Below are 11,263 nucleotides of genomic sequence, written 5' to 3' on the forward strand. Positions count from 1 at the left end.
CAAAAAGTAAAAAAAATAGCCAGGTGTGGTGGCATGCACCTGTAGTCCCAGCTACTCTAGGGTGCTGAGGTGGAAGAATTGCTTGACCTTGGGAGGCGGAGGTTGCAGTGAGCTGAGATCATGCCACTGCACTCCAGCCTGGGCGACAGAGTGGGAGAGTGGAACCCTGTCTCAAAAAAAAAAAAAAAAAGGAAAAAGAAAAAATTTCAACATAACAATCTCAGAGCATTAAACCCCAAGCATAGCACCCCCTTATGAGCTTGGGGCCCTGTAAGACTCCAACAATGGTTACACACATTAGATGACTGGCCCTCCCTGGAACATCCTCCAGGATCTCCCCGCCCCCTTTTTCTTTTAGACGGAGTCTCGCACTGTCATCCAGGGTAGAGTACAGTGGTGCGATCTGGGCTCATGACCACCTCTGACCCCCAGGTTCAAGCGATTCTCCTGCCTCAGCCTCCCTAGTAGCTAGGATTACAGGCACCTGCCACCATGCCCAGCTAATTTTTTAAAAAATTATTTTCAGGGCCGGGCGCGGTGGCTCAAGCCTGTAATCCCAGCACTTTGGGAGGCCAAGACGGGCGGATCACGAGGTCAGGAGATCGAGACCAGCCTGGCTAACACGGTGAAACCCCGTCTCTACTAAAAAATACAAAAAACTAGCCGGGCGAGGTGGCGGGCGCCTGTAGTCCCAGCTACTCGGGAGGCTGAGGCAGGAGAATGGCGTAAACCCGGGAGGCGGAGCTTGCAGTGAGCTGAGATCCGGCCACTGCACTCCAGCCTGGGCGACAGAGCCAGACTCCATCTCAAAAAAAAAAAAAAAAATTATTTTCAGTAGAGACGGGGTTTCTTGGCCAGGCTGGCCTCGAACTCCTGACCTTGTGATCTGCCCTCCTTGGCCTCCCAAAGTGCTGGGATTACAAGTGTGAGCCACTGTACCTAGTCAGGATCCCCATTGACCAGTCTTTGTCCATTGAGGATGGACACATTGAAGTGTAAGCTACCAGAGGCGGGAAATTCTAAGTGCTGGCACCGTGTACCTTTAATCACAGCTTCAGGAGGCTGTGGTCCTGACAGCTCTTCAAGACACTGGGAAGTAAACGCCTCTTGGTCTAAGGCTTGGGATGCCACAGGGCTCTGGGTTTCAGGATGCAACCGTCCCCTCCTTAGCCCCCTAAGCTTGACTTCTTAGGTTCTCAGAACCCTGAATTAGGATCAGAGACCTCCTGAGCTATTTGCTTCCCTGACATACAGTCCAGACAAGTGTCCCAAAGCACTTTCTCAGCGCTTCTTCACTTTGTCCATTGCTTCCTGTGGTAGACAGAATAATGATCTGGACAAAAATGTCCACGTCCTAATCCCTGAAACCTGTGAATGAAGTCCCAAAAACGGACATTGCAGATGTGATCTTGAGATGGGTGAATTAAGGATCTTTTTGTTTGTTTGCTTCCTTACTTATGGGAAATATTTAATTTGAATTCAGCCTCCAGAGTAGCTGGGACTGCAGATGTGAGTTACCATGCCCAGCTAAGTTTTTGTTTTGTAGAGATAGAGTCTCGCTATGTGGTCCAGGCTGGAGTGCAGTGCTGTAATCATAACTTATTGCAGCCTCAAACACCTGGGTTCAAGAGATCCTCCCATCTCAGCCTCCTGAATAACTGCAACTGCAAGTGTGAGCCACCATGCCCGGCTAATTAAAAAAAAAAAAAAAAAAAAAATGCCAGGCACGGTTGCTCATGCCTGTAATCCCAGCACTTTGGGAGGCCGAGGCGGGCCTGAGGTCAGGAGTTTGAGATCAGTCTGGCCAACATGGTGAAACCCTCTCTACTAATTATACAAAAATAAGTCAGGGGTGGTGGTGCACATCTGTATTCCTAGCTACCAGGGAGGCTGAGACAGGAGAATTGCTTTGAACCCAGGAGGTAGAGGTTGCAGTGAGCCGAGATTGCACCACTGCACTCCAGCCTGCGTGACAGAGCAAGACTTTGTCTCAAAAAAAAAAAAAATTTTTTAGAGATGGGATCTTGCTATATTGTCCAGGCTAGTGTTGAACTTCTGGCCTCAAGCTCTTCTCCTGCTCTGGCCTCTCAAAGCACTGGGATTACAGGCGGGAGCCCCTGCCCCCAGTCCCTCAGAAAGCCTTCTTGACCACACCAGTAACAAGGTCTTTTCTTTTTTTTTTTTTTTTTTTTTTTGAGACGGAGTCTGGCTCTGTCGCCCAGGCTGGGGTGCAGTGGCCGGATCTCAGCTCACTGCAAGCTCCGCCTCCCAGGTTTACGCCATTCTCCTGCCTCAGCTTCCCGAGTAGCTGGGACTACAGGCGCCTGCCACTTCGCCCGGCTAGTTTTTTGTATTTTTTAGTAGAGATGGGGTTTCACCGTGTTAGTCAGGATGGTCTCGATCTCCTGACCTAGTGATCCGCCCGTCTCGGCCTCCCAAAGTGCTGGGATTACAGGCTTGAGCCACCGCGCCCGGCCTAGGTCTTTTCACAAGTACTCACAGGACCATTAACCTATGTGGCACCTCAAATGTGTTTTGGGGACCTGGGCACATCCAGGCTGTTGTGAATGGATATCTTCCATACACATGTAATTTAGCAAAGAGGTTTTCTGGGCTATGGCAAGAGCTGTCCCGACTCCTGGACACAAATGGCACACCCATTCTCCATGCAGTATCAGGGCCACACCCCACTGCAACCAGCTCTGGGTGTGAGAGGTAGAAGACTCCCAGGGTAGTGGAGCAGGTCCCAGTGCCCCTAAACTAAAGCTGGAACAACTGATCACCTTCCAGTGCTCTGACAGCCTGGGTCTTAATAATATTATCTTGCTGATCTTCGTTCCCAGTCAACCATCTGCCCAGAGTCACTGGTTCTCCCCTCCTTCTTTTTATTTTTTTGTAGAAACGGGGTCTTGCTATGTTGTCCAGACTGGTCTTGAACCCCTGGGCTCAGGCAATCCTCCCACCTTGGCCTCTCAAAAGCACTGGGATTACAGATGTGAACCACTGAGCCTGGCCACTCTCCCTCTTCCTCTGTTCCTCCTCACCTTGCACCTGAAGGAAGGCAGGTGAGCTGGAAGCCTGCCTTTTGTAAATCTTATTATTTTCCTGTACCCTAGTTTTGTTTGTTTGTTTTTTTGTTTTTGTTTTTGGTTTTTTTTGCCTGGTTAAGGTGAGGTTATGTCAGGCAATACTATTTCTCCCATATTGGTAGGGACTTTGGTGTTTGTCATCCATGTGAGTTGAAGTCTTCTTTTTTTTTTTTTTTTTTTGAGACGGAGTCTGGCTCTGTTGCCCAGGCTGGAGCGCAATGGCACAATCTCGGCTCACTACAGCCTCCACCTCTCAGATTCAAATGATTATCTTACCTCAGTCTCCTGAGTAGCTGGGATTACAGGCACCCACCACCATGTCCGGCTAATTTTTGTATTTTTAGAGACAAGATTTCACCATGTTGGCTAGGCTGGTCTCGAACTCCTGGCCTCAAGTGATCCACCCGCCTCGGCCCTGCAAAGTGCTGGGATTACAAGCTTGAGCCACTGCGCCCGGCCAAGGGCGCTGAAGTCTTAAAGGACAAAGGAAAACAGATATAGGGTCCAAAAGGCAGAAAAGGATTCTAGGGGTTGTAAACACCCAGGTAACCCTGGAGAGAGGCTTTGTTGCCTCCAGATGGTGGGACAGGAGTTCCGTGGCAGACAGGATTAGGTGGTATTTTCGTTCACTTCTTTTTAGGTTAGGTACATTGGCTTAGGGACAGGATCCTATTCCAGGGCTGAAGAGGATCTTGAGAATCAACTTGCTCAACACCCTCATTTTGTAGGTAGAATCTGCAGCTCAGAGAAATTAAATGATTTGCTCATGGTCACAGTTTTTCGACGCAAGCACCAGGAGTGACCCAAGTCTTCTAAATCCTTGCTGGGCCTCATCACTGCCCAAGTGCCCAGGTCCCCTGGGAACAGGGGTGGGAGGAACTAAAGGATGTCTGAGTACCAAAAAAGAAGTGGGAAGACAGGCGCAAGTACCTTACATTTCTGATTTTCATTTTAAAAATGTATTTTATTCAGCTTGGAAAACGAGTACAAATCCCTGGGTGTTTTTTGTGGGGGAGGAGGGGGGAGTAGGCAGGAAAGAGAAGAGGGTAGGAGGCAAGGCAAGGTATGAGCATCACAGTGGCTGCCTTAAGACCCTGCCCAGGGACGGTGAGGTGGGGCGGGCTGGGGGTTGAGCAGGGAGCTCAGGTCCGGAGGAACACCATGGTGAGGAGGCCTGGAGGGGGGACAAAGAAAGAACAGGGTCGCATGGGCAGCCCTGGGACTCTGTTAGCGCTCCTCCCGTCCCTTCTCCCTTTTTCCTGGGTCCTGGGTCCCCAGCCACTACTGTCCTCACCCAAGACGTAGGCGGCCACCAACTTTTGTCCCAGGGATACATGCAGGACTTGAGGCAGCTGGCTGCTGAGTTCGTCCTGGAGTGGGAGCAGCAGGAAGGCCACGGAGACAATCCCCGTCAGCAAGAAGAGGAGGAAGGAGCTGGTGGCCAGTTGCTGGCGGGGGTCTGAGAAACAAGATTCGTCAGATGCTGCAGTCCCCACTCCTGCCCAGCCCAGGTCCTCCAGGGAGAAACCTGAACAAGGAAGATGTATCTACTTTTTTTTTTTAATTATCTTTTATTTTTTGTAGAGATGGAGTCTCATTACGTTGCCCAGGCTGGTCTGGAACTCTTGGCTTCAAGTGATCCTCCTGCCTCAGCCTCCTGAGTAGCTGGGACTATGGGTTCATGCTACCATGCCTGGCTACTTTTTCAGTTGCTTGTAGAGGGTCTTGCTATGTTGCCCAAGCTGATCTTGAACTCCTGGCCTCAAGCAATCTTCCCACCACCTCAGCCTCCCAAAGCACTGGGATTATAGGTGTGAGCCACCACACCCTGTATCTACTTTTTTTTTTTTTGAGACGGAGTCTCGCTCTGTTGCACCCAGGCTGGAGTGCAGCCACACAATCCTGACTCACTGCAGCCTCTGCCTCCTAGGTTCAAGTGATTCTCCTGCCTCAGCCTCCTGAGTAGCTGGGATTACAGTTGTGAGCCACCATGCCCAGCTAATTTTTTGTGTGTTTTTAGTAGAAACGGGGTTCCACCATGTTGGCCAGGCTGGTCTCAAACTGCTGGCCTCAGGTCATCAGCCCATCTCAGCCTCCCAAAGCAGTGAGATTATAGGCGTGAGCCACCATGCCCTGTATCTACTTTTTTTTTTTTGAGGCGGAGTCTCGCTCTGTTGCCCAGGCTGGAGTGCAGTGGCCGGATCTCAGCTCACTGCAAGCTCCGCCTCCCGGGTTTACGCCCTTCTCCTGCCTCAGCCTCCCGAGTAGCTGGGACTACAGGCGCCCGCCACCTCGCCCGGCTAGTTTTTTGTATTTTTTAGTAGAGACGGGGTTTCACCGTGTTAGCCAGGATGGTCTCAATCTCCTGACCTCATGATCTGCCCATCTCGGCCTCCCAAAGTGCTGGGATTACAGGCTTGAGCCACCGCGCCCGGCTTGTATCTACTTTTTACTGCCCTCCAAGGGTACACTGCAAGTGTCCTCTCCTTCCTAGAGCCTCTGTCCCCACCACCACAAGAAACTCTCTCCTCTAGTCCCTTAGCATTCATTTTCTCTCTTCTGTGGACCTGACAGGCAGGGACCTCTCTTGATCTCAAACCCAGTACACAAGTTGGTACAGGGTTAACTGCTCAATACAGGTTTCTTATTGAACTGAACTGAGCTACCACACAATAGGAAGTACTGCGGTTACAGTCAAGGAAGAACTTTTTCCTCTAAGTAGAAGTTAGAAACCGAGGAAGCTGTAAGTCTTTTTCCCTCTCACCTGATATAAAATCTCAACTCGGAGAAATGTTTCCACCAAAAGACAAAAAACTGAACCAAAAGACTTATTCTTCAAATACAGTTTATCTCATCTCTAGGGAGATGCTAGTTCTTGCCTCCCCACAGAACTCAAGATTCCCGTCTCCTAACTCACGTTCCTGGAAGTGTCTGGCCGTGGGTGGTGGTGTCCCAGCAGGAGGCCCTGGGTGAGGCGCTGGATCCGGCTGTCCCTGAAGCTCAAGGGGGTACGCTGGGGCTCTCAGAACAGAGGTAATGTCCTTGCGTCCCACCACGCGGCCCTCAGCTCCTTCCTCAGACAGCTCAATACGGAAGCGGTCCTGGACATCATAGTGGCTGGGAATGGGTGCCACATGGCGAATCACACTGGTCCCAAGGTAGGAGAGAAGTCCATTGGGGTGAAATGAGTGAGAGGCAGTAATCCTAGGAAATCTGAGCCTCCCCCCCAGAAGTCTCTCCTTTAGGGGCACAGACAGAGGGTAGGGCAAACAGGATAAAGAGGGCAAGGTCTCAGACCTCAGACAACAGGTAGCAGCGACCTCTGGCTTCCATAAGCCTCTCCACCCTCCCAGCTCACTCACATGTCAATGCAAGACTGAGGCTTCACATATCCCTCTGCGTCAAACACCGTGTATTTGGCAGGTGCTGTGCACAGGACTGGGGGACAGAGACACACACAGACAAGCCCTGCCATGTGGGTCATTTGAGTCCCCTCTGCCTTCTGCCCCGCAGGCTGGACATGACTTTCCCAGTCCACCAAAGCTGGACGTCCAACCCTACCCATCTGACTCCTCCAGCCAACACAGCCCCCCAATGTCCGGCCACCAGCCCCCAGATCCCTTGCACGAGGCGCCGATCCCTTTACCTCGGAATCGAAGCGCAGTTCCTGTGGGGTTATAGAGGGTCAGCAGCTGTCGGGGTCCGCTCCGCTGGTCCGCCCTGAATACTAGATCCGGGGGAAAGACCAGAACCGGGACAACGGGTCCCAAGGGAGGAGGGGCGCCCCGAGACCCCCGCCCAGGGGGCCCCGGACCCACCAGCTCCTGGTCCTGGGGCGCCCCACGGCGCATGCAGGCTCTGGGCGGTCGGACATCCGAGGGCAGAGCTCAGCGGACAGGGCCTAGAGTCGAGAGCTGGGGGGCGTGAGGGGCGAAAGGGGACAAGATGAGCTCCCGGGGCAGGGCCTGGATTGACGACGCCGCCGCCTCGGAATCCCGCTAGATGGGACTCCCGCAGACCCAGGCCCAGGGCCCCCAAGACCTTCCCTCTTCCAGCTCTGCCCCAGGTTCCTTCGGACCCGCCAAGCCCCACCTCGACGGCCACGCCCACCCCGCTAAACCCGGCCCCTCGCAGCTCCCAACCCGGTCTTCTCCTCAGGCCCAGCTCGCGATCTCCATAAGCCCCGCCCCGCCGCTGGCCTCGCCCCTTCCGGGCGTTCCCGGACGCCCGCCTCCTCTCTCTGGCCAGACTCCGCCCGCTGCAGCGGCCGCCCGCGGAGCTACCTGTGACGCCTCCTGCTTCCTGGGAGACCTGTGTTTGCGTCTCCGGCCCCTCCCTAAGCTCGGACACGGGCCCCGTCGGGCTTCTGCCTCAAAACGGCCGCTCGCGCTAGGATGCCCGCTTTGTGGTCAAAGCACCTGACAGTCAGCTTGTGGTCAGACTAATGATGCCATGTTCCCGGGAGTCCTTTTGTACACTTCCGCCGTACGGCCTCTGTCATTGGCCAGGGCGTCTTTGTTTCTGCCGTAACTGTACGCCGATTGGTGTGCTGAAAGACCAAACAGAACGCCCTCCTTCTGTCGTCTGCGATTGGCTAGATTCCGGTGACGTAACAGTTTTCCTGGCCCTGAAGTAACTCAGGGAACCGGGGGCGGGGTTTCGAGTTGGGCTTTGTTTCTTCCTCCCTATTATTGAGACAGTCCAAGTCAATCTCCCACCGGGAAGCCTTTTTCCTCCTCTTCAATTCCAGGCCCCCTTAGAAGCCTCTGCAGGAATCAAGCCTGTTTTCTTTTTTGCTTTTTTTTTGAGACCAAGTCTCGCGCTGTCGCCCAGGCTAGAGTGCAATCTCGGCTCACTGCAACCATCGCCTCCAGGGTTCAAGCGATTCTCCTGTCCCAGCCTCCAGAGTAGCGGGGATTATAGGCGTGTGCCACCACGCCCGGGTAATTCTTTGTATTTTTAGTAGAGACGGGGTTTCACCATGTTGGTCAGGCTGGTCTCGAACTCCTGACCTCAGGCGATCCACTCGCCTCAGTCACCTAAAGTGCTGCGATTACAGGCATGAGCCACCGTGCCCGGCCTCTTTTTTGCTTTTTTAGAGACGAGAGTTTCACTCTGTCGCCCAGGCTTGAGTGCAGTGGTGCGATCATTGCTCACTGCAGCCTCCAACTCCTGGGTTCAAGGGATTCTCCTGCCCCAGCCTCCGAGTAGGTGGGATTACGGGTGCGCACCACCACACCCGGGTACTTTTTGTAATTTTTTGTAGAGACGATCTCCCTATGTTGTGCAGGCAGGTCTCGAACTCCTGGGCCCAAGCGATCCTCCCACTTAAGCCTCCCAAAGTGCATGAGAGCCACTGTCCCTCCCCCAGGCCCAAAGTCTGTTTTCTATGGGACTGGTTGGAGGCTCCTCCCATCTGGGACTCCAGCCTGAGTCTCACCTCCTGTCTCTCACCTTCCTGTAAGGGACGTGGGAAATCACTCACATTTGCACGGGGAATTAAGGTTTGCTAATTTCAAACCCATGTTGTTCGAGTAATTATGTATTTTAAAAAAAGGATTTGCTAAACCTTCCACTTTAATTGCATCGAATCTTCAACTCCTTTTACAGCCTGGATAAGGTGAAGAATCTGGGTCTCTCGGGGCACCCAGTTAGCGGTGGAACAAAGACAAAATTGATCTTAATGGAAAGTCTCCTCCGAACATGTTATGTAGAATTCCCGTGTTCTCTTTTACATTTTCTTTCTTTCTTTCTTTCTCTCTCTCTCTCTCTCTCTCTCTCTCTCTCTCTTTCTTTCTTTCTTTCTTTCTTTCTTTCTTTCTTTCTTTCTTTCTTTCTTTCTTTCTTTCTTTCTTTCTTCTTTCTTTCTTTTTTTTTTTAAGACAGTCTTGCTCTGTCACCCAGGCTGGAGGGCAGTGGTGCAGTCATAGCTCCCTGCAGTCTCCACCTGCTTGGTTGGGCTCAACCGATCCTCCCGCCTCAGCCTTCTGAGTAGCTGGGACTACAGGCGCGCGCCTCCACACCTGGCTAATTTCATTTGTTTTTTTTGTTTTTTTTTTTTTAAGAGCACTTATAGTGATACATGACCTCCTATTTTATTGTTTCTCCTCCAGTAGAATGTTCTTCCCTTTCCACAAGAGCAGGGACTTTGTTTAGTTTTCTGTTGTATCTTTAGCACTTATGACAGTGCCTGCTATTTGGAATGAACAAATGAATGAGTGACTAGGATGAACTTTGAGCAGAGATCTGACTGGATTTAGGAAGTGAGCCATGAGATATATCTATGGCAGAGAATTCTGGATAGAGGAAACAGCAAAGGCCTAAAACAGAAGTGTACTAGAAATGGACAACAAGGCCGGGAGTGGTGGCTCATGCCTGTAATTCCAGCACTTTGGGAGGCCAAGGCAGGCAGATCACGAGGTCAGGAATTCGAGATCAGCCTGACCAACATAGTAAAACCCCGTCTCAACTAAAAATACAAAATTAGCCGGGCGTGGTGGCACGTGCCTGTAGTCCCAGCTACTCAGGAGGCTGAGGCAGGAGAATTGTTTGAATTCGGGAGGTGGACGTTGCAGTGAGCCGAGATAGCGCCACTGCACTCCAGCCTGGGAGACAGAACGAGACTCCGTCTCAAAAAAAAAAAAAAAAGGGGGGGGGGCAACAAACTGTGAATGTGGCTGGAACAGATGATACACGGGAGACAGTAGACATGAAGCTGTGAGGCAGGAGAGAGAATGCAGATGATATAGGGCCTTGAACCCTTGGTAAGACTTGGGAAACTATGGGAAAGTTTTGAGTAAAGGAGGGACAAGATGTGACATATCGGCCAGGCGTGGTGGTTCATGCCTGCAATTCTAGCACTTTGGGAGGCCAAAGTGGGGTGAATCACCTGAGGTTGGGAGTTCGAGACCAGCCTTACCAATGTGGAGAAGCCCCGTCTCTACTAAAAATACAAAATTAGCCAGGCGTGGTGATGCACCCCTGTAATTCCAGCTAGTCGGGAGGCTAAGGCAGGCGAATCACTTGAACCCAGGAGGCAGAGTTTGCAATGAGCCGAGATTGCATCATTGCACTCCAGCCTGGGCAACAAGAGTGAAACTCCGTCTCAAAAAAAAAAAAAAAAAAAAAAAAAAAGTGACATATGTTCTTTTCTTTTTTATGTTATATTATTTTTTGAGACGGAGTCTCACTCTGTTGCCCAGGCTGGAGTGCAATGGCGTGATCTCAGCTCACTGCAGTCTCCACCTCTCGAGTTCAAGCAATTCTTTTGCCTCAGTCTCCCGAGTAACAGGCGCCGGCAACCATGCCCAGCTAATTTTTTTTTTTATTTTTAGTAGAGATGGGCTTTCACCATGTTGGCCAGGCTGGTCTCAAACTCCTGACCTCAAGTGATCTGCCTGCCTCGGCCTCTCAAAGTACTGGGACTACAGGCGTGAGTCACCGCGCCCGGCCAAGACGTGACATATTTTCTTTTTACCTTTTTGGAGAAAGTCTTACTCTGTTGCCTGGAGTACAGTGGTGTGATCATAGCTCACTGCAGCCTCAGAGTCCTGGGCTCAAGCACGCCTCCCACATCAGCCTCCTGAGTAGCTGGGACCACAGATGAGTAACATCATGCTCAGGTAATTATTTTTTGTAAAGACAGAATCTGGCTATGTTGCCCAGGCTGATCTGAAACTTCTGACCTCAAGTGATCCTCCCACCTCAGCCTCTCAAAGCGCTGGGATTACAGGCATCAGTCGCTGCACCTGGCCTGTGACTTACATTCTTTTTTTTTTTTTTTTGAGACAGGGTCTCACTGTGTTCCTCCAGGTGGAGTACAGTGGCATAGTCACAGCTCACTGCAGTCTTACCTCCCTGGATCAAGTGGTCCTTCCACCTCAATTTGAGTAGCTGGGACTACAGGTGTCCACCACCACGCCTGGCTAATTTTTGTATTTTTTTTGTGGAAGGGGTTTTGCCATGTTGCCCAGGCTAGTCTTAAACTCTTGGCCTCAGCAATCCTCCTGACTCAGCCTCCCATAGTGCTGGGATTACAGCTGTGAGCCACCACACCTGGTCACATTCTTAAAAGATTATTCTGTATAGTAAATATGTGTTGAATGAAAGAATGAATGAAAAGAAATCCTCAAGCTGGACCCCAATACCATAAGCATGGAGATCTGACCCCTTCC

At 51.4% G+C, this 11,263-nt stretch overlaps 1 protein-coding gene across 3 annotated transcripts; it reads right to left on the reverse strand.

Moving 5' to 3' along the window:
* Positions 1 to 4,032: 4,032 nt before the first annotated feature.
* On the reverse strand, positions 4,033 to 7,553 carry MOSPD3 (motile sperm domain containing 3). Of its 3 annotated transcripts, none has more exons than XM_008018531.3 (6): positions 7,373 to 7,553; positions 6,736 to 7,003; positions 6,452 to 6,527; positions 6,007 to 6,236; positions 4,384 to 4,548; positions 4,033 to 4,263 (listed from the first exon to the last, which is right to left on the reverse strand). In XM_008018531.3, exons 2-6 carry the CDS (start codon positions 6,938 to 6,940, stop codon positions 4,232 to 4,234), a joined length of 708 nt encoding a protein of 235 aa, XP_008016722.1. In that variant the 5' UTR covers positions 6,941 to 7,003; positions 7,373 to 7,553; the 3' UTR covers positions 4,033 to 4,231. The 3 variants fall into 3 exon arrangements, with proteins under 3 accessions (XP_008016722.1, XP_008016723.1, XP_072868842.1); XM_008018532.3 differs by lacking the exon at positions 7,373 to 7,553 and adding an exon at positions 7,232 to 7,300; XM_073012741.1 differs by lacking the exon at positions 7,373 to 7,553 and adding an exon at positions 7,200 to 7,217.
* Between the last annotated feature and the right edge of the window lie 3,710 nt (positions 7,554 to 11,263).

The sequence above is a fragment of the Chlorocebus sabaeus genome, chromosome 28 (genome assembly GCF_047675955.1).
Source record: "Chlorocebus sabaeus isolate Y175 chromosome 28, mChlSab1.0.hap1, whole genome shotgun sequence".
Lineage (NCBI taxonomy): Eukaryota > Metazoa > Chordata > Mammalia > Primates > Cercopithecidae > Chlorocebus > Chlorocebus sabaeus.